This window comes from Dromiciops gliroides, chromosome 3 (assembly GCF_019393635.1).
Source record: "Dromiciops gliroides isolate mDroGli1 chromosome 3, mDroGli1.pri, whole genome shotgun sequence".
Taxonomy (NCBI): domain Eukaryota; kingdom Metazoa; phylum Chordata; class Mammalia; order Microbiotheria; family Microbiotheriidae; genus Dromiciops; species Dromiciops gliroides.
The window spans coordinates 250,414,921-250,438,134 of record NC_057863.1 but is presented as its reverse complement, the minus strand read 5'-3'; the positions used below and the strand labels follow the sequence as shown (position 1 = coordinate 250,438,134).

The following is a 23,214-nucleotide window of genomic DNA, read 5'->3' as shown; positions in this document are numbered from 1 at the left end:
AAAATATCTCATAAAAAAAAAAAAAGATATCCTAGAGGCAGTTGGCCATGTTTATCTCCTAGATAATTAGAAAGACAGAGACATGAGAAATAAATTTGGGAAGTCTCTGAAAAGATATAACTATCCTTTTTTAAAAATTAATTTTTAATTTAAAACATTAATTTTTCTCAAAACCAAAAGAATGAAAAAATAGAAGACAATGTAAAATATCACATTGGAAAAACAACTGACTTAGAAAATAGATTCAGGAGAGATCATTTGAAAATTATTGGACTACCTAGACATTATCTTCTTCCAAGAAATTGTCAAGGAAAATTGCCTTGATATTCCAGAATCAGAAGGAAAAATAGAAATTGAATGACTCTACCGATCACCTCCTGAAAGCGATTGCAAAATGAAAACTCCCAGGAATATTAGAGCCAAATTCCAGAACTCCTAGGTTAAGGAGAAAATATTGCAAACAGCCAGAAAGAAACAATTCAAGTATTGTGGAACCACAGTCAGGATAACACAAGATTTAGCAGCCTCTACATTAAGGGATTAGAGGGCTTGGAATATGATATTCTGGAGGGCAAAAGAACTGAGATTGCAATCAAGAATCACCTACCCAGCAAAACTGAATATAAGCCTTCAGGAAGGAAAATGGGAATTCCGTGAAAGAGAGGACTTTCTGGCATTCTTGATGGAAAGACCTGAGCTGAATAGAAATTTTAACCTTCAAATATAAGACTCTAGAGAAGCATAAAAAGGTAAACAGAAAAAAGAAATCACAAGGGATATTAAAAGGTTAAACTGTTTATATTCCTACATGGGAAGATGGTACTTGTAACTCATAAGAACTTTCTCATTATTAGGGCAGGTGGATGGAGTATATTTAGATAGAGGGCACTGGCATGAGTTGAGTATGAAGGAATGATATCTTAAAAAAATATAAAATTAAGTGGGGAGAGAGGAATGCACTGGGAAGAGGGAAAAGGAGAGGTGGAATGGGGTAAAATATCTCACATAAAAGAAGCAATAAAAAGATTATATATGTGGGGACCAATTTTTAATTGGGGAGTGCTAGCTAAGCAGCTCTCCGCAATATTGGGGCAAGGAAGGAAACCGGCAGCCTCCCTCAAAACAGAACAAGATTTATTTTAACAAGAACAAACTTAAAAAAAACCACAAACAGGATCAGTAGGATCAAGGGAAAGGAAATAAAATGGGGAAAGGGAAATTATAATACCTGAAAAATACCACCACCCAGGAATCAGTTGAAAATACGCAGCAGAATGCCTGTCGCTCTCCAGCTTCCACCTAGAATGCCCAATTCTCCTCCCCCAAACCTAGAAACACCCCACACAGTCCCAGCCAATGGGATGGCCGCTCTGACAGTCACATGACTGCCCTCACTAGGCTTCCAATCATTATAATTTTGCCAGGCCCATGTAGGCGTCGGCGAGTGGTGATGATGTGAGGTGCCAGAGCCCTGGCAATGGCTACAACCAGTGGGTGGAGCAGTGTGCAGTTTGCGGAGCCCCAGGCCAGTGCTCCTGAGGCATAAAAACCTCAAATAACAATTAATTCTTTACATATAGTAGAGGGAGGGGCAGCTAGGTGGCGCAGTGGATAGAGCACTGGCCCTGGAGTCAGGAGTACCTGAGTTCAAATCCAGCCTCAGACACTTAACACCTACTAGCTGTGTGACCCTGGGCAAGTCACTTAACCCCAATTGCCTCACTAAAAAAAAACAACAAAAAAACATATAGTAGAGGGAAAGATGGGGGAGGTGCTGGGGAGTGAGTGAGCCTTACTCATCAGAATTGACTCAGAGGGAATAACATACACATTCAATTGGGTATAGTAATCTATACTACCCTTCAGGAAAGTAGGAGGGGAAGGTGATGGGGGGCGGGGTGATAGAAGGGAGGACAGATTGGGGAAGGGGGCAGTCAGAAGCCAAACACTTTTGAGGAGGGATGGGGTGAAAGGAGATAGAGAATAGAATAAATTTCATGGGTAGGGAATAGGATGGAGGGAAATACAGTTAGCAATAGCAACTGTGGAAAAATTTTGAAGCAAGTTTGTCTGACAAAGGCCTCATTTTTCAAACACATAGAGAATGGAGTCAAATTTATTAAAATAAGAGCCATTCCCCAATTGATAAATGATTAAAAGATATGAAGAGTTTTCAGATGAAATAATCAAAGCTATCTATAACCATATGAAAAAAATGCTCTAATTCACTTTGATTAGAAAGATGAAAATTAAAACAATTCTGGGGTACTACCTCATACCTATTAGATTGGATAATAGGACAGCAGAGGAAAATGACAAATGTTGTAGGGGATATAGGGGAAATGAGGCATTAATGCACTGTTGGTGGAGTTGTAAACTGTTTCAAACATTGTGTAGAGCAATTTGGAACTATGGCCAAAGGGCTATAAAACCATGCATGCTCTTTGACCTAGTAATATTACTACTAAGTTGGTATACAAAAAATTAAAGGATCTATATGCACAAAAAATATTTATGGCTGCCCTTTTCTGGTGCAAAGAATTCAAAATTGAGGAGATGTGCATCAGTTAGGGAATGGCTGAACAAATTGTGGGGTGAGATTATGATGGAACACTATTGTGCTAATAAGAAATGATGAGCAGGGGGCAGCTAGATGGTGCAGTGGATGGAGCACTGGCCCCAGATTCAGGAGGACCTGAGTTCAAATCCGGCATCAGATACTTGACACTTGCTAGCTGTGTGACCCTGGGCAAGTCACTTAACCCTCATTGCCCCAGGGGGGAAAAAAAAGAAATGCTGAGCAGGATGCTCTCAGAAAAACCTAGAAAGACTTACAGGAGCTGATGCAAAGAGAAATGTACTGTATACAAAATAACAGTAGTATTGTAAGATGATCAGCTGTGAATGACTTAGCTATTCTCAGCAGTACAGTGATCTAAGACAATTCTGAAGAACTTATGAAAAATGTGATCCATCTCCAGAGAAAGAACTGATGGTATCAGAATACAGATTGAAACACAATTTTTTTAGTTTCTTTTTCTTAAGTCTTTTTTGTCTGTTTTCTTTCACAACCTGACTAATATGGAAATGTTGTACATGACTACACATGTATAACTTACACTGAATTGCTTGTATTCTTTTTTGTTTGTTTGATTATTATTTTTTTTTTGGTGAGGCAATTGGGGTTAAGTGACTTGCCCAGGGTCACACAGCTAGTAAGTGCCGGATTTGAACTCAGGTCCTCCTGACTCCAGGGCCGGTGCTCTATCCACTGTGCCACTGAGCTGCCCCTGAATTGCTTGTATTCTTAAGGGAGGGTAGAGAGGGAGTGGGGAAGAGAATTTGGAACACAAAGTTTTAAAAATGGACTTTAAAAATTGTTTTTACCTGTAATTGGGGAAAAAATAAAATTCTAAATAAATGGGGAGGAAAAGAGAAAGTAAATGATTTGTCCAGGATCACAAGAGTCTGAGGCAAAAATTTAACCTAACTCTTCCTCATTCTGAAGGGTAGTACTTAGTCCACTCTGCAGCAGTGTGTGTATGTTTATGCAGACACATGCATGTATATGTGATCTTTAGGACAATCTGCTAATTTGAGGAAGCAGCAAAGATTTGTAATTAGAAGACCTGGGTTCAAATCACAGCTCTAATCTTTACTAGTTGTAAGGCTGGGTAAGCTACTTATCTCCTTAACTTTCAGTTTCTTCATTTGTAAAATGAAAGGATTAGATTACACAATCTCTAAAGTCCTGTCCAGCCCCAAATCCTGTGGGCCTTATGAAAATGGCTTTCTTGGTAAGTAGTACAGTTATTCCTTCCACATTGTAGGATTTAGGGGTACAGCACCACCATGATCTCGAAAATCCGTGTAAAATTTTTTGGCCCTCCCTTCGTACCAGAGAATAAGTCTGAATTATTATGGTATTAAAAGATAAAATATGTTGATAGTATATAATACTGTATATATATTTCATACATTTCTGGGTTCCTAATTTTTTTCTGCATCATCTGTTGACCATCAGCTTCTGCAGAATTCCCCCAAGATTTCCATTTAATTTCTCAAGCTGATCCATGATTTATTGAAACTGTGATGGGGAAAAGTTGCAATGTGAAAGGGATAACTGTAGATGGTAAAATAAATTGAGTTATATTGACTTTAATGTGCCTTTTGATTCTTGAGACATATTCAATTGTTTGGGGCTTTTAAAGATTTTCGTATTTTATACAAGCTTGGGCATGTTTTTTAAAAGAAAAACTAATTCTAAAAACAATTTTATTCCATCTGTGAAGTTGTATTCTATACCTCTTTTTTCTAGAAAAGAATATCACCAGGGGCAGCTAGGTGGCGCAGTGGATAGAGCACTGGCCCTGGATTCAGGAGTACCTGAGTTCAAATCCGGCCTCAGACACTTAACACTTACTAGCTTGTGTGACCCTGGGCATGTCACTTAACCCCAATTGCCTCACTAAAAAAAAAAAAAAAGAATATCACCCATCTTAGAAATAACCTGTCTTTTTAGGATGTGTTGTTTGAAATATATTGGGGGTGCCTGTCTCTATTGTAAGTTATTGAGGAACTTAGATGGGGTTTCTAATATATTACTACTTTTAAATTAGAGGCTATTGCACCAGTTTGGGCATTATTCATTTATTATTCATATCAAACGTTAGTAAAGAGAGAGAGCACATGGCTCAGAATTAGAGTTCAGAAGCCCTACATTACTAGATAGAGAGGAGAGTGAGGGGGTACCCTTGTCTGCCTCCTCCAGAATCCTAGCCAAGAGAGAGAGAGAAGAGACTAGAAGAGAAGAGAGCGACCCCCTTCTCCCCAAGGATTTTTACCCTTTCTCAGGTAGAGGTGGGTCATCGCACATTGATCCAAGTTAATTGGCCAGTAACATTCAAGTCCATTGATTGACATGACTTGGGGGGCCGGCCCAGGTGAGTTAACTTCCTTTAGATAGTAAGGAAGGTCAATCTACATTTCTTTTGCAATTCTACTGACTCTGGGCTGGCCCTGAGAAGCCCTGAGTGTGTGTGTGTGTGGGGGGGTCCCTAGGTTCCCCCAAACCCTGTTATTAATAATTTTCTCACAAGGGAAAGGGAGAATGTCCAAAACTATATGTGGCAATCTCTTGATACCCTTCTCATCTTTATGAGGATAGTGCTTTATTATTGCTTTATTTGAAATGTAGCAAAGGGAGACAAACACAGAATAGTTTACTTATGCTCTATTAACTTTTTTTTTTAAGTGAGGCAATTGGGGTTAAATGACTTGCCCAGGGTCACACAGCTAGTAAGTGTTAAGTGTCTGAGGCCGGATTTGAACTCAGGTACTCCTGACTCCAGGGCCAGTGCTCTATCCACTGTGCTATCTAGCTGCCCCTGCTCTATTAAATTTAACATATATCTACTTAGAAAATAAATTGTACATAAGAGAAGCTGACAGTTTAATATAAAAGCCTCAATCTTTATATACAGAAACTTCATTGATGATCATTATCACAACAAAAAAAAGGATGTAGTGGAAGTCAATAAATCAGTCAATAAGTCTTTAAAAAGCACCTATTTATGTGTCTGGTGCTGCACTAGGTACTGAGATTACAAATACAAAGAATGAGATACTCCCTACTCAAGATGAGTTTACATTTTAATGGGGAAGACAAGTACATAGAAAAAATAGACAGCTTGAATATCTACAAAGTAATTAAATAGCAGTTAGTTGGGGAAGGCGGACACTAGCATTTGGGGGAATCAGGAAAGATTTATTCAGAAGATGATAACTCTTAAAGGAAGAAAGGGACTCTCTGAGGTGGTGCTAAGGAAGGAGTATATTGCAGGCATGTATGGAGTCACAGACCTCAGAGAAGGAGTGTTCCAGAAACAGAGAGAGGACTAATGTGGTTATATTGCAGAATGTGGGAGGTAGAGTAATGTCCAGTAGGCTAGAAAGACAGGTTGGGGCCAGGGTTTATAAGGCTTTAAAAACTAAACAGAAGAATTTTTATGTGGTCCTAAAGGCAACTGGAAGCTGCTGAAACTGGTTAATAGGGGAATAACATGGTAAGAAAATTGCTTTAGTAGCTTTGTGTAGGGTGGTATCTTGCTGTTAATCTGACTTCAGTCTTCAAATTTATATTATTTGTTCTTCCTTACTCAGAGCTGCTGCCATGCCCGGTGAATAGGGCTCAGTGACAGGACATTCCTGGAAATAGTCGTGGTCAGATCTAGCAGGGAGAAGCACACCATTGCCCATGACACCATGACAGCAAGAGAACACAGCCCACGTCATGGCTCCAAGTCCCGTTCAGTGCAGCGGGCCTCAACTATTGATGTTACCTCGGACATGCTGGGACTGTCTCTGGCAGGTGAGTCCCATATTTTCCCCTGTTCCATTGAGATGAGCTAACCTTAAGAAGACACAAACACCAAGTTAAACTGAAAGGGAAAGAAAATGGTAACTGGTTCTTGGCTCTTTGGATTGTCCCTAGAACTAAATACTAATCGTCTGTGGTGCTAGCAGTCTACTGGTATGTTAAATTTTCCATTACAGATTGAGAGAGACAGAGACATAGACAGAGACACAGAGACAGAGACAGTGTCATTTGAAAATATATGGGATGGGGCAGCTGGTGGATAGAGTACTGGCCCTGGATTCAGGAGGACCTGAGTTCAAATCCGGCCTCAGACACTTAACACTTACTAGCTGTGTGACCCTGGGCAAGTCACTTAACCCCAATTGCCTCACCAAAAAAGAAAGAAAGAAAGAAAGAAAATATATTGGGGGGAGGGGAGCAACTAGGTGGCACAGTGGATAAAGCACTGGCCCTGGATTCAGGAGGACCTGAATTCAAATCCAGCCTCAGACACTTGACACTAACTAGTTGTGTGACCCTGGGCCAATCACTTAACCCTCATTGCCCTACCAAAAAAAAAAAAAAGAAAATATATGGGGGTGCCTATCTCTGTCCCAAGTTTTAGGGAATTTAGCAGGGGTTTCTAATATATTGTTACTTAGAAATTAGAGGCTATTGCACCAGTTTGGGGCATTAAGCATTTATTAAATCATATTAAATGTTAGTAAAGAGAGCACATGGCTCCAAAAGTTCAGAAGCCCCACATTACCTAAGATAGAGAGTGAGGGCAGTGTGGCTGCCTCCTCTAGCGTCTCAAGCCAAGAGAGCTGTCAGAATGTAAGCTCCCTTTGGTCTGGAGGAGAGGCAGCCCTTACACACTGCTCAGAGCTAATTGGCTAGCATCATTCAAATCTATTGGTTTACTGGACTTAAGGGTGGTCCTTATTAAAATGAGCATAACGTGCTGAGGTCAAAGTCCAGAGGACAGACCCTCTGAGGGGAAAAACTTTCAGGTAAGTGTGATTTTAATCTCTGTTGTCTCTTTTCAGAGTCTTAGGTCCAACTTTACTGACTCTGGGATGACCTTAAAAGAAGTCAGGCAAGACTCCCAATGGAGGGCCTCTAGGACCCCCAAAACCCATTATTTTCTCACCATACACATACACATAGAGTTTGAGATTATATTCAATGATCCACACCCATAGTCACTTTTCACATAATTCTACATTGCTTTCCAACATAGTTCAACCAATTTACACCTATACCAACAGTGTGTTAATATGCCCATCTTTCTCCAAACCCAGTTATTTTAAAAAATCTTTTAAATTTAATTTATTGATGCATTTTGTTTCAATAAATACAAAACCCCACCACATTCGCAATTGTGCACTCCCTGAAAAGAGGTAAATAGCTTAAAAGAATGATTAATGCTATCAGTACATTGACTTGAGTAGTTTTCCACTTGGTTGAAGGAAAGGATGGATATATACTTTATAAGTTAATACAGATATTTTTCAATGCCTTTAATTTTATTGCCATTTAAAGGTCCTATAGTTGTAGACATTATTCTTTTGTATGTATTATTCTTTTGGTTCTGCTTTATTCATTCTTTATCACTTCATGCAGGTCCTACAATATTTTCTTGAATTATTTATGTTCATTGTTCTTTCTAGGACAATAATACTCTACTAATTGACTTACCAGCATTTGGTCAGCCATTCTCAAATGATTGAGCACATGGTTTGTTTCTACCTTTTTGGAATTACAAATAGTAATAGTGCTGTTATTGATGCTTTCTTACAATTAGATGTTTTGGAGCATCAGCCCAAGAGAAAGATTGCTAGGCTGGAGGGGATGAATAGTTTTGGAACTTCTGCTTGGCATAATTACAAATTGTTTTCTAAAACTATGACCCCCACCTCATAGCTCCACTAGCAGTGAATTAGTGTGCCTATTTTCTTGCAGATTGATCATGTTCTACTATTTCTTTTCCTGTCTAGGAAACATCCAGGATCCAGACGAACCCATATTAGAATTCAGCCTGGGTTGGTATCATTTTTTAAATGTTACTTTTAGAATGGATGGTTAGCACAAATTTGGTATCACCATCACCTCAAAATTCTCTGTGGATCTGTTGCTATGGCTGAAATATTTCTGTAGAAAATAAAGCAGGTGTGAATTTCTTGTCAAGGTGCTGACAGAAATCAGGACTATGCCTGGGGCTTTGTATGCCTTGGAGCCAAGTGCCTTCCCTCCCATAAATGACTATAGGGAAGTCATTTAACCCTTCTGAGCCTCAGTTTCTTTTTGGTGCAATGCAAAGTCTTAGAAAACCTGAATTTGATTCCTGACTTTTGCATACTACTCTTGTGACCTTGGGCAAGTGACTTAATTTTTCTGGTCCTCAGTTAACTCATTTATAAAATGAGAGCTTTGGACTAGATTGTACCTTTTTTTTTTTTTTTACATTTTTATTTAAAATTTTGAGTTCCAAATTCTATCCTTTCCCCCTCTCTCCCCTTATCCCTCCCTGAGACAGGAAGCAATCAATTATAGGTTATACATGTTCATAGATTGTGCCTTTCAACCCTAATTCTCATGATATCTAAAACATGAATGACAGTCCTCATAATGCCTAGCTCTCAGGGATGTTGTGAAGAACTCACTTTGTCAGCTGTTAAATCACTATAAAAATGAGACAAATTGTGGTCTGCTTCAGAGGCATTCTTTAGACTCTGCATGTTGTTTGTGTGAGATTTGTGTCGTTAGAACATTGTGCAAATGAGGCCAGAGTCAGGGATCCATCTCCAGATGGCCCAGTTGTTTCTATGCTTATGACTTTAACTTCATCCAGCTGCTTCCCTCCAGCGGAATGAAGAGATCAAATATAGATGAGTTGGCTCAAGTCTGGCACAGCTCCTGGTGTGACTACAAGGTTATTTCCTCTTGATTGTTATGTGAAGGGTAACAAAGTAATATAGATGTAATATGTAGCTGAATTATCTGTCTTTGTGTCATTCATATTCTCGGGTTTCTTGTGGAACATTTCCTGATCTGTTTTTTTTTTCTTTAAAAGAACACAGAACTAACCAGAGCATGATTCTAAAAGCTTAATTTAATTATTTTTAAAATTTCCATTGTCAAAGCTTGCAGTGAGCTGCATACTCCATCGCTAGATCGAAAACCAAATAGTTTTGTAGCAGTGAGCGTAACAACACCTCCTCAGGCATTCTGGACAAAGCATGCACAGACAGAGATTATAGAGGTGAGTCCATGTCCTCTTATAGGAGAAAAACCCCAGAAATTCCCCAGTTGCAGTATTTCTGCTTTTCTATGAGGTGTATTTTTAAGAACTGAGCATCAATTGCTAAGAATGTTTCTGTGAACAGTGGTGATTTTTACTTGTATTTTGGCTATTTCTCATCATAGTCATTTATTTGTGTGGCACTTATTTTCAAAATATGTTTTAGCATTGTGTGTTGATCAACTGTGATAGACTTGACTCTTCTCAGAATTACAATGGTCCAAGATAATTCCAAAGAACTCATGATGGAAAATGCTCTCCAAATCCAGAAAAAAAAGAACTGTGGCATCTAGATGCAGATTGAACCATACTATTTCTATTATTTTTGTTGTTTTTCTTTTTCTTTTCCCCCTTTTCTCTGATTCTTCTTTCATAGCATGACTAATGCAGAAATATGTTTAATGTGATTGTACATATATAACCTATATCAGATTACTTTCAGTCTTGGGGAGGGGGAAGGGAGGAGAGGGAAGGAGAAAAATTTGAAACTAGAAATCTTAGAAAAACAAATGTGGACAAAAATACTGACAAAAGATAAAAATACAAAAAAACAAATGTGGAAAACTATCTCTACATGTAACTGGAAAATAATAAAATACTTTTATGATTAAAAAAAAGAAAAAAGAAATATGTTTTAGGACCTCTGATTGGCTTATCACTTTAAACAGTGTTCCTACAAGTTCAGTTCTCTTTTTTGAGTTATAGGAATAAATCAACCTTGTCCCTTCTGGCTGACAATCATGTCTGATGAATTGTTTTGCTTCTCTAGGCTCTTTAGTCAAAGCTCATCAGTTCAGTTATACTGGGACAACCAACACTTTGTTACAGCACCCTCTCATTGTAGGAGTTTCATTTTTTAAATCCCAGTTTTCTTATTAAGTGATATGTGATACAGATTGATTTAAGTCAAAGTGAATTACATTTATTTATTTTAAGGAAGAGGGTGATGCAAATTTTATTATACACCTGATGAGAAATGGACACCTGACAGGTGTGCTGTGTAACAGGGGTTGGACATCACTGGGTCCTGAAACTATTTTTCTGCTCTAATGAGGACATTTTGAGTGCCCAAAGCAGTGTAGGTAGCTTCTTGCAGAGGTGTTGCCATTAGTGATGTCTCCTAGCAGTACTTCCAAAGTAACATGCATTTCTTTTCCTTTTCTTTCACAAACTTGGACCTTAGCCAGATACTCATTGTCTTTCAGTCTTTTGGAAGCATATTTCCAAAGCAAACCTAAATTGTTGACTATTTTTGAAATTTTGTCATTAAATGTTTCCCAAGTTAAATTCCGGTTAAACTGGATTTCCAGAAAAGAAAAAAATAAAAGATTTTAGCGATTTTTAAATTTTCCAAATTGCAAAGAAGAGGGCATCAGTGATATAAATTCTAATAATGTTCCAAAAACAGGTGCAGAAAACTTAAGACTCAGAGTTAGCTAAACTCACCATATTTTTCTAGGAATAGTAAACATCCTTAACAGTTCATTTCCTTCCTTGTCTGGGCTGTTTATATTGTAAAAGATCTAAAAACTATGTGTTAGTTTTAGTTCCATGAAAAAGACCAGATATTTAAATCTGTAAAACTGAACACACGGATATTCAACCTCTTTATAACCTTTACAAAAATAACCTTCTTATTCAGTTGAAAAGTTTTATAATTGTAAGAAAACTTTTCATGACCTTGATTATAGTGTTAGAAATATCTAATGCAATGGTAACAATTTGTGAAATTTGGATGCGTAAGGGTCACTGGAGGTATCTCTGTACAAATGTTAGTTTGTTACCATCACAACTACCAAGAACATTTTTTCCCCTCAACTTAAGAATTTCATTCTGTATTTTTAAAAAATGTATCTATCATTCTTTCATGGAATAACATTCTCTTTTTTGTTCCAGGGAACTAACAATCCTATATTTCTAAGCAGTATCGCCTTCTTTCAAGACTCCCTTATCAATCAGATGACGCAAATCAAACTATCTGTTTATGATGTCAAAGATAGATCTCAGGGAACAGTTAAGTAATCTTTTTTATACTTTGTAGAGGCACTTTCCTTTTCAGTCACATGATGATTTAAGTGAGATACTAGTATTTAGCTTCAATTTTGAGTCCCAAGTTATCCAATATGTAGTCCTAGAAAACAAAACAAAACATTTCAAAGGCATCATTGGCAATTTCTTTCCCCATCTCCCCACTGTGCGCCTCAATAAGAGGCCAGAGATGTTTTACATGAGTCTTCTTGGACTCATGTTAAAAAAACAAAGGATATCAATTAAAAATATCAGTTATTACAATCATTTCTTGACATATCTCCTCTATTACTCTTCCACCATCCCTGTCAACCTTACATCCTCTCTTGTAACAAATACAAATGAGCAAAAAGAGCTGACCTAGGGGCAGCTAGGTGGTGCAGTGGATAAAGCACCGGCCCTGGATTCAGAAGGACCTGAGTTCAAATGCGGCCTCAGACACTTGACATTTACTAGCTGTGTGCCCTGGGTAAGTAACTTAACCCTCATTGCCCTGGTGCCACTCCCCACCCCCCCAAAAGAGGTGTGCTACCCATTGCCTTGGGGGTGGGGGAAGAGCTGACCTAGTGACTTTGAAAATGTATGCAAGGGGCAAGTCACTTAACCCCAACTGCCTCACTAAAAAAAAAAAAAATGTATGCAACATTATTGTCTCCATAGTCTTCTACTTCTCTGTCTAAAGCAGTACATTCTATTTCAATATCTGATTATGATTATGACAATTAGATCATAGATTCAGAACTAGTAGTAAGTAACCTTAGGCATCATTCCAACCCCCTTAATTTACAGATGAAGAAATTAAGACCCCAAAAGGTTGTAAATTACTTTAAATCATATTAAGTCACTTATGAGGCAGAGCTGACACTTGAATCCAGAGCCTCTGAGTGTAAATTCTTTCTACTATACCATGTTATTTGGCTTTTAAAGCCCAGCTTCCCCTTTTTGTTCTTTTCATTTATATTGTTGTGGTAATTGTACTTAGTCTTCTGGTTATTTTACTCTGCAACAGTTCATATAAATCATCATTTCTGTGAGTTATTCAGAGTTTTCGTTTCTTATTGCATAGTAATATTCCATGACTTTTTTTTTAAGGCAATTGGGGTTAAGTGACTTGCCCAGGGTCACACAGCTAGTAAGTCTGGAGCCTGATTTGAACTCAGGTCCTCCTGAATCCAGGGCCGGTGCTCTATCCACTGCGCCACCTAGCTGCCCCACATTCTTTTTTTTTTTTTCCATGACTTTCATAGAACACTATTTGTTCAACCATCCCCCCAGTCAATAGGCACCTACTTTTTTCCAGTTTTTTGATAACATATGAAGTACTTTGGTGTATAATAAATCTTTCTGTTTTTTACCTTCTTAGAGTATATGCCCAGTAATGGGATCCTTACCAGATTTGTGGGTTTTTTAAAAGCCAGATTCTCTTCTTCATGTCTTACAATTAGAATATAAGAAAAATCTGTGCACTAACATGGTCACTCTTTCTCCCCTACTCAGATGTATTTACTCGGTTCTGGGACATTCATAGTCAAAGATCTGCTCCAGGAGAAATACCATAGGTTGCATTTAACACTAAGGTTGGTATTTAGCTTTGTTCTGTTTGAAAGAAATAAAATTGTCTTTCATTTTCATCTCATGGTCTCAAGATTGCTCCTTGTTAGAGTTAGTTTCTGGTTAGGGTATGATGTGTAGAACAAGAGGACATGTTGATCAGCCATGGAAACAATATAACATAGATACATTAAAGGCAACTGTCTACCTCACAGAGGCCTACCTCAGAAGCATTCTATGGTGGAGCAGTCTAAGTGGAAACCACTTCACTTTCTTGGGGCCCTCGGGGTAATTACCATGCCATACCCTTAGAAAAGGCATTATTTGAGAATGAGCCTTGTAACTTAAAAGCGTTAATGCGCTTCTCAGAAATTTCCTGTTTCCTTTCTCTTCACAAGTACAACTAGACCCACGATTACTGTTTTATAAGGTCAAATTCTAATGGATTCATGCTGGAACTTGGCAGCAGAGAATAATGTAGTGTTTTCCTGCTTGGTACCTGGCAAAAAACACCAAGCCTTGCTTTTATTCCAACAGCTGATTGTTTCTGCAGTAGAAAAGGTGGGGCCTCATTAATGCACCAAACTTCCTTCTGCATTTTAAATCTTTCCTTTAGGAAGTGTGTCATCTCAGCAGACTGCTAGGTGAGGCAAAGGTCCTTCCTCCCCTCTAAGCTTCCAAATCATTTCTCTCCTCGGGGCTTCTTTGAGTATTTGGGTGAAGAGTGGGGTGGAAGCAGGAAATCCAGTCCTTCCCTCAAAATTCTTTCTGCATTCATTCTAGTTTACTGTCCAGAGGAATTCCTAAGGGCTACTAGTTTAGACCAGACTCTGTCTCACTTGTTACCTAGAACTGGGGCTTGGGGAAGAAAGGAAGGTCAAGAGATGGGGAGGGGGGAAACAAGAAACAGGCTAAGGAATGACTCATATCCTAGAGACCTCTTAATCCTGAAGCTTAATATCCCTCGCAGTCCCTGCCGACCAAGGCAGTTATTCAAGGCCTACCAGTCCCAACTTTTAATCGTTCCCTAATATTTTTGGAGATATTCCAGGGTATGTATCTACTCCAAAGATATGAATCTATGACTTTTAGCCAGTCATCTGTGAGTTAAAGCTTCTCACATCCAGCATACTTGCCTGGCATGAGAGACATAACAACATAGCAAAACAGGAAGCAAACTCACATTTTACCATATTATCACAGGTCTGCTGAAAATGATCGCGTAGGTAACATTACTGTAATAGGATGGCAAATGGAAGAGAAATCAGACCAGCGGCCCCCTGTAACGAGGTCACCTGATACTGTTAATGGGAGGGTGAGTATGTACCTTTTTTGAGCCACCAAAGTAGGAACTGGAATAAAAGCCTCGCACAAATAGCATTCATTGCCTGGATTGTCATCAGAGTAATTTTTATTCATTGTTAGTTTTATGCCATTTGGAGCCTCTTCACTTTCAACCCCTAAACGACTTCTATTTTCTCTGGAGACCTAGGACAGTTCTCAGATTACAGGGATTGGACCTACAAGTTAGTGTTTATATCATGCTGTTTGGGGACTTCTACTTCACTGCCTTTGACCTTGCTTCTTAGACACTGAAGCTTTCAGTTATGAGTGTACTAAAGCATGAGCCACCAGCAGCAAGGAATGTGTGGCACAGAGAGTTTCTATATGAATTGAGATAAGTTGTTAGAGGTGCCTACATCTCTTAGAATTAAATCCATGAATATTTATTGAGGGCCAGCTGTCTGCCAGGCACGGTGCTAAATATTGCAAGTCTGCAAAAATTAGAGGCCCTTAGGTAGTTGGTAGAACATTATAAGAAGGTTTTGCTTGGAAAGCAGTGGATAAAGTAAGCCTGCAGAGAGGTTGGCATGAGATCTATCTAATAAATGCTTTTTGAAAGCATTTATAGATGAAACTTGCAAGGAGACAACAAACAAAAAAATAGAGCAGATTCACCAGTGTCTCTATAATCCATTCTCATTGACTGTGATAGTGGGACCAACATATTTTAACCCTGTCATCTCAGTCCTTGATGTACTATATGAAGAAGTCACAGTGGCACTTAGAAAGTCAAAACTCAGAAGTTTCTGGGTCTGAGCAAACATGAACTGAAGAAATATTTACTGAAGATGACACCATTTTAAAGGCACTTGGGAATCAGTTTTTCACAATGCCTCAAAGACAAGAAGCCTCCTATGGAAGGGATAGTATCAGAGACGATGCTTTTACCAAAATAAGGAAGACATCAGCAACCACTGACCAACTTACTTGTTTTCTCTGTTTATGAGCATGGTCTGTACATAAAGGATATCCTTGATGAAAACATGAGAAGATAGCAAATGGGCTTTGGCAGACAGTTGTCTGTGGTTCCCCAAGTGGTCAAAGTCACACAATCATCTGAGAACTAGAACAGATCTCAGAGATTATGGAATCATAGATTAGACTTGGAAAAAAATTAGAAATCATCTAGTCCAGGGAAACTAGGTGGTGCAGTGGATAGGGCACTGGCCCTGGATTTAGGAGGACCTGGGTTCAAATCTGGCCTCAGACCCTTGACACTTACTAGCTGTGTGACCCTGGGCAAGTCACTTAACCCCAATTGCCTCACCAAAAAAAAAAAAGAAGAAAAAGAAGAAATCATCTATTCCAATCTCATATTTTACAGTTGAAGAAAGTGAGTTCTTCAGAGCTATAGTGATGTGCCCAGTTACACAGCTAGGAAGTAGCAGAACGGGGATTGAATGGAAAGAGAAATTAAATTAATCTCTTAACCCAGGATTGCTTTAGCCCTTGATTATTATAAAGAATTTTATCCAGAGATTGTTAACACATAGTCCCTGCTCTGAGCTGATTCGCTAATTATGTGCTTCTCATGTTTGTGATCCAAATGCTATTTATAACCTGTCAAGTCATGACTTGAAATGGAAACCTCTAATAAGGAACATTTAGCTATGTCCTGGCAACTTAATCTCAATCAGTGTCAATATAATAGTATTGGATTGTAAAGTGAAAGTCCATTTTTACTGAAGAAAAAAAATGAGTTTTATCTGACCTTAGACTCTCTTATTTGTGTACAGATATTATATTCCTGTGTTTCACCCACCATCTAGTCTCCGATCCCCTCATATTACTGATGAGGAAACCGAGAGTTTGAGAGATCATAGAGTCTAGAAAAATTGCATATAAAATGATTTTCACAAAGCAAATCATACTCTAAGTGTCTTAAGTGGCGAATTAACTTACCTTGTGACTCAGTAAATTTATTGTACAGATTGAGCATTGATATCAAGAGACATACTCAGCATTTATGCAGGGTTTCTAGGCCAGGATTTTATTCATTAGGTGGTGATGAGTTTGTGCTGAATTTCACAGCCTCTTTGGTAATTCCCTTATATTTCCTTTAGACTGTTCTGCCAGTGGATGAAAGCTTGACAGAGTCATTAGGAATCCGATCCAAATATGCTTCCTTACGGAAAGATTCATTACTGAAATCAGGTAAGCAGTTCTCTGCATCGATATCAGGGCCTTGCTTGTAAGCCTGAGCCTGGGAACTTAGAACTAAAGAGAAAATGAGTGTTCACTTTATGGTTATTATGGTAGTCTGAACTGATTTCACTTGTTCCCTCTGTGAACATAACTGCTTTTACCAGATGTTCATTGCATTTGTCATACATTGAGCAGTAGACGTGTTTCGGGTTATTTGCCTCTCTTTGATTTCACGTCTTCATGCTTTACTTTTGGTCATTAGCAACAGCATTGCTTCTTCTCCCCTTTTTATCCCCACAACCACATCAGTTAGTTTAGACAAGTAGTTATTATGCTTTTCAGATTAGATACAGCATGTGGAAAATTGTGTTTGGAATCAATCCTTTGGTAATTTTTTTCTTTAGAAAAGTTGTCATGTTTTTGGGTGAAGGGTGTGTGTGTGTGTGTGTGTGTGTGTGTGTGTGTGTAGCTGGAGGTTTGTCCAGGAACCAATGCTGAATCAGGCTAAGATAGAAGGAAGGAAAATAAGAGTGACTGCCCCTTTATCCTCTTAGCTCAAGAGCCACATTCCTTGCATTTCAGTGTTTGGTGGCGCCATCCTGTAGAATGTACCGTTTCCCTAAAACGGAGGGAATCATCCTAAGGATCTTAGAACAGATGGCTGAAAGTGTCCTCTCCTTACATGTTCCTAGACAGTTTGTAAAACTCCTTCTAGAAGAAGATGCCAGCAAGGTAAGACAAGTTTGATTGCTTTGCCCTTGTAAGAAATGGATTCAGACCAGCAGTAGATTAGACATATCATCTCATAAAGACTAGAGGACTTTGACGAGGTCATTATTTCCCCACGTGTCGACCCCTTATTTAAAACTATATTAGGGGGCAGCTACGGTGGCGCAATGGATAAGGCACTGGTCCTGGATTCAGAAGGACCTGAGTTCAAAACCAAACTCAGACACTTGACACTTACTAGCTGTGTGACCCTGGGCAAGTCACTTAACCCTCATTGACCTAAAAAAACCCCAAAACCTATATTAGATGAATGAATGAATGAATGAAAAACTGTCATCTTTTAAAAAGGTCTTCAAAGGAGATTTTATGACTTTTCCAGTAATGCTTTTCCAGTTTTAGTAGCCATCCATTTCCAAGAGTTCTTCCTTGTATTTTTTTTTTTTTTGGTGGGACAATGGGGGTTAAGTGACTTGCCCAGGGTCCATCAAGCTAGTAAGTATCAAGTGTCTGAGGCGGAGTTGAACTTCAAGTACCTCTCCTGAATCCAGGGCCGGGTGGCTTTATCCACTGCACCACCTAGCCACCCCTCTTCTTGTAATTTGCCTGAATTTCTCTCATTTCCCCTTTGAATATTTAATCTCGTGTTCGAGATGGAGAACAATTGATTGTCAGCCATTCTATGATTGCATCTTAACCATTCACCTAGGATAAAATATTTTTTTGTGTGTTGACAACAGAAAAATCCGTGACTTTCATTATCACCTGTCCTCATTTTCTTTGTTGTCATAGATAACATGGAATGTAGGAGCTGGAAAGAACTTTAAAGTCATCTAGTCCAGGGGTTCTTTACCTTTTTTTAATGTCACAGACCTGTTTTTCAGTTCTAGCGAAGATTTCTGGACCCGTTCCCAGAGTTATGTTTTTAAATGCACAAAATCCAAAAAATAGAATTAAAAAGAAAAATTATACAGGATGTCTCCAAAGTCCTAGTGCAGTCCTTAAGCTACTTTTTGAAAAAAAAGTAAGACTTTGGGACACCCTGATTGAAATATTTATAAAAATTTAAATACTAAAAAGCTCTTGAACTCTTTGTTAAGAACCCCTGGACTAGAGCTACAGTGCATGAAAGATAGAAGGCTAGAAAGGTGAGGGTGACATCAAGTTAATGAAGAGCCTTGGGTACTGGACAGAGGAGTTTGAACTTTAGTCATTTGGTTGTAGGAAACCTGAGAGGGTTTTTTTTTTGTTTTGTTTTTTGTTTTGTTTTGTTTTTTGAGTGAGGCAATTGGGGTTAAGTGACTTGCCCAGGGTCACACAGCTAGTAAGTGTTAAGCGTCTGAGGCCAGATTTGAACCCAGGTACTCCTGACTCCAGGGCCAGTGCTCTATCCACTGCGCCACCTAGCTGCCCCAACCTGAGAGTTTTTGAAGAGAATAATTATGATTAGATCTTTGGGTAAAATAGGAATAATTGTTCATGTACTGTATAACCCATATCTGATTGCTTACTGCCTTGGGGAGGGAGGAAAGGAGGGATAAAAATTGAAACCCAAAACTGTAAATAAAAATGTTTAAGGGGTGGCTAGGTGGGCGCAGTGGATAAAGTACCGGCCCTGGATTCAGGAGTACCTGAGTTCAAATCCGACCTCAGACACTTGACACTTACTAGCTGTGTGACCCTGGGCAAGTCACTTAACCCCCATTGCCCTGCAAAAAAAAAAGTTTATTACTTAAAAAAATAATTCATTTACTACTTACTTCACTTTAGTGTTGTGATGATCAAATATCTATTATCTAATAGATACTAAAAGTGTTTTGAAAGCCTAAAGCCATGCTTCAGTCTATGTTCAATCAATATCAGTTCTTTCTTTGGAGGTCGATAGATGCTTCTTCATTAGTCCTTTGGGGTTTGTCTTGGATCATTATATTGCTGAGAATAGTTAAGTCATTCACAGTTCTTCATCAAACAATATTGCTCCTGGGTAAGTCACTTAACTCCAATTGCCTCACTTAAAAAAAAAAAAATTGCTGTCACTGTGCATAACATTCTCCTGGTTCTACTCACTTCATTATACATCAGTTCATATAATTCTTTCCAGGACTTTCTGAAATCATCCTGCTTGTTATTTCTTATAGCACAATAATTTTCCATCACAATTATATACCACAGCTTGTTTAGCCATTCCCCAATTGATGGGCATCCCTTTGATTTTCAATTCTTAGCCACCACAAAAAGAGCTTCTATAAATATTTCTGTACAAATAGGTCATTTTCTCTTTTGGGGTATGTCTATGGGACATAAACCTAACATAGTATTGCTGGATCAAAGGGTATGCCACAGTCTTTATAGCCCCTTTGGGCATAGTTCCAAATTGAGCTCCAGAATGAATGGATCCCTTTCACCAACACCACCCAGTTTTCCCACATCCCTTCCAACATCCAATATTTTCTTTTTTTGTTATATTAGCCACTCTGAAAAGTGTGAGGTGGTACCTCAGAATTGTTTTAATTTGCATTTCTCTAATCAATATTATTCTAAAGTATTTTTTCATGTGACTATAGATAGCTTTGATTTCTTTGTCTGAAAACTGCCTTTTTCATATCCTTTGACTGTTTATCAATCGGGGAATGACTTGTATTTTGATTTTGATTTTTAAATTCATGAACAGAACTATTATTTGGGTAGCATTTTTTAATGTCAATGAATAAACAAGCAGACCAGGAAGCTCGAAATAAAATTTTATTTATTTAATTTAAAGTATTATTTTTCATCTTTTATGTTGCCAGCTGGAACTTAAGACTTCAGAATGCCTTAGTTTAGTGTTTTCAAAAACTAATTGTGTGGGGGGCAGCTAGGTGGCACCAGTAGATAAAGCACCGGCCCTAGATTCAAGAGGACCAGAGTTCAAATCCAGACTCAGATACTTAACACTTACTAGCTATGTGACCCTGGGCAAGTCACTTAACCCCCATTGCACCGCCCCAAAAAAACAAAACCTAATTGTGTGAAGGTGGTAGTTTAGAGGCAGCAACTCAGCCCTGAGCTCTCCTAGGCAACTTTAAAAAACACCTCAAATCAAATTTTGGAGTAGCAGAGCCAACAAAAGGTCAGAGTACGACATTTTCTAGCCTAAGATAACTTAGGAGTGAAGTCAGTAGGAGAGGTCTGTGATGCTGGAGTAGGGGCCACCTGGGAGTATACATGGTGGAAGCCAGCACAGTGTTGGGCTTCAGAGGCAACCACTATAGCTGCAGCAACCTCAGGAAATTTCCACCCAGAGATAGTAAGGAAATTGGACAACTGGTCAGCAAAAAATTACAGGGGTCCCTTTTCTGGGACTGAGTGCAGCCAGTACTCATTGGCAACTCTATTGACCATATACAATATGGATTACAGTTCCCAGGTAGAGAAGAGCACTTGTGGGTTGGTCCCAACGGAGCAAGAGGTCCTGGTCACAATTTCAAGGCAGAGAGGAATGCTAGCATTTGTGGCTTCAGGGGACTAGGGACCCTTCCTGGATAAAGATCAGAACACCAACCAGGAGAGCCACGATCACACCTCTTTCAGGATCACAATACCCCGGAAGAACTGGAAAACTTGCAGACTCCCAGAACTAGCTCTGAAATAGCAACCACAAAAAAGCCTGAAGCTTGGGGCAGTGCCTTCCCACCCCCAAGGTAAACAAAGCCCAACTTTAACATAAAGTTCAAAATCAAGAAATAGAAATTTAAGAAATTAAAAACTAAATAATTTTTTAAAACCAACTGAACCATAAAAAGATACTTGTAGTGGCAAGGAAGACAAGACATAACCTCAAACGAATGCAACAGTGTAAAAACAACTACAACCAAAGCTTCAAAGAAAAATGCTAATTGGACTTAAGCCAAGAAGAGTTAAATAAAAGATAAGAGTGATAGAAGACAAATTTGGAAAAGAAATGAGAGTAATGCAAGAAAATTATGAAAAGAGAATTAACAGCTTGGTAAAAGAGGCACCAAAAATACTGAAGAAAATAATACCTTAAAAATAGAATTGGCAACTTTTCTTCAAACTCTTAATCTGTGATAATCATAGAGGGAAAGGTCTTGTGTGTGTATGGAAAAATTTGTAGTGATACTTTTTGTGGTAACAAAGTACTAGAAACAGAGAAAGACCCCTCAGGTGGGAAATGAATGAATAAATTGTAAGTATTAAGGATGTATAGGATATTATTCTACCATAAAAATGGTGAAAATGAAAAATTCAGTGAAACTTGGGAATACTTATATGTACCTGTTAGATTTTTTCTGAGACTTAGGTCTGAGAAAAGTGTCCTGAGATATCCAACTATTATCATTTTGCTTTCTTTTTCTTTCTGTAAACCAGTTTTTCCTTTAAATATTAGATGCTATGCTTTCAGTGTGTATATATTACGTACTGATATTAATACATTATCTCAAATGCCATTAAAGATGTCATTTCCCTATGTATCTCTTTTTTTCTTTTTTTTTCTCTAGCTGCGCCCCCTGTGTATCTCTTTTAAGCAATTCTGTTTTTACTTTTGCTTGGTCTAAGATCATGATTCCTTCCCCTTTTTTTTGAGTTCACTTGAAGTATGATAGATTTTGCTCCATCCTTCTTTTTGAATATATATGAATGTTTCCATTTCAAGTGTGTTTCTTGTAAACATCATATGTTATTCTATTCTATATTCTAACCCACATTGCTATCCTTCATGGTTACAGTTAAAGTTGTTATTTATTTCCCTCCATCTTATCTTTTTATACCTTTCCCCCTCTTTGCCTCCCAAACCCCTTTTTGTAATCAAGAAGAGGTTTTTGAGAGAGGAACATACACAACACTAGTAATCTATATTTTATGCGGTCAAGTGACACCAGCATCCTGGCTGACAGACAAGATATTCCATCTCTCAGGTCTAGGCATGTTCTCTGGCTGTCCCTCATGCCTGGAATGCCTTCCTTCCTCAACTCTGCCTACTGACTTCCCAGGCTTCCTTTAAGTCCATTTTGTGACTGTCCCTTGGCATAAGATAGTCCTCTCCCAAGAGGATGTAAAGTTTTTCCTCAGTTAACTGTTTCCCTTTTCATTTTAACTTCATTGATTTTGTTTCTACAAAACCTTTTTGATTTCATGTTATCAAAATTGTCCATTTTATATGTCATCTTCTCTATTTCTTGTCTGGTAACTGATCCTTCCCCTGTTCATGGTTGCAAAAGATATTTGATTTGTTTGATGTGACCATTTAAACCCAGGGTATGTATCCATTTTGAGCTTATTGTGGTATATAGTGTGAGATCTTGATCTAAACCTAATTTCTGCCCAGATGGCTTTCTATCTCATTATTTCAAAAAAGGGATTTGAAAAATGCTATCCACCTCCAGAGAAAGAACTGATGAAATCTGAATGCAGATTTTAGCACTTTTTTTAAAACTTTTTTTTTTGGTCTTTGTTTTCTTTTGCAACATGGCTAATATGGAAATATTTTGCATTACTGCACGTGTATAATCCATATCAAATTGCTTGCCTTCTCAAGAAAGGAGGAAGAAGAGGAAGAGACTGTGGGACCAAAAATTTTTAAAAATTGAATTTTAGCAATTTTTGTTTACATGTAATTGAGAAGGGGGAAAAATAAAAACTAAACATAAAAAAAGAAACTGGAGAGGCACTAGAAATGACAAACACCAATACCATCATTAAAAAACATAATTGATCATACTGTAACAGCTGGGAAATGATTAGTAAGCAGTGTAGGAGT

General features: G+C 38.3%; 1 protein-coding gene across 1 annotated transcript in view; it reads left to right on the top strand.

Annotated features, from left to right (window-relative positions):
* The window catches only part of INPP4A (inositol polyphosphate-4-phosphatase type I A), a 199,034-nt gene that overhangs the window by 112,416 nt on the left and 63,404 nt on the right, over positions 1-23,214 (top strand). Inside the window, 9 exon segments of the mRNA XM_043990586.1 lie at positions 6,163-6,370; positions 8,359-8,403; positions 9,505-9,623; positions 11,559-11,675; positions 13,188-13,267; positions 14,445-14,556; positions 16,649-16,739; positions 17,313-17,329; positions 17,331-17,457. Of these exon segments, the coding sequence (XP_043846521.1) occupies positions 6,265-6,370; positions 8,359-8,403; positions 9,505-9,623; positions 11,559-11,675; positions 13,188-13,267; positions 14,445-14,556; positions 16,649-16,739; positions 17,313-17,329; positions 17,331-17,457 (814 nt within the window). The 5' untranslated portion in view covers positions 6,163-6,264.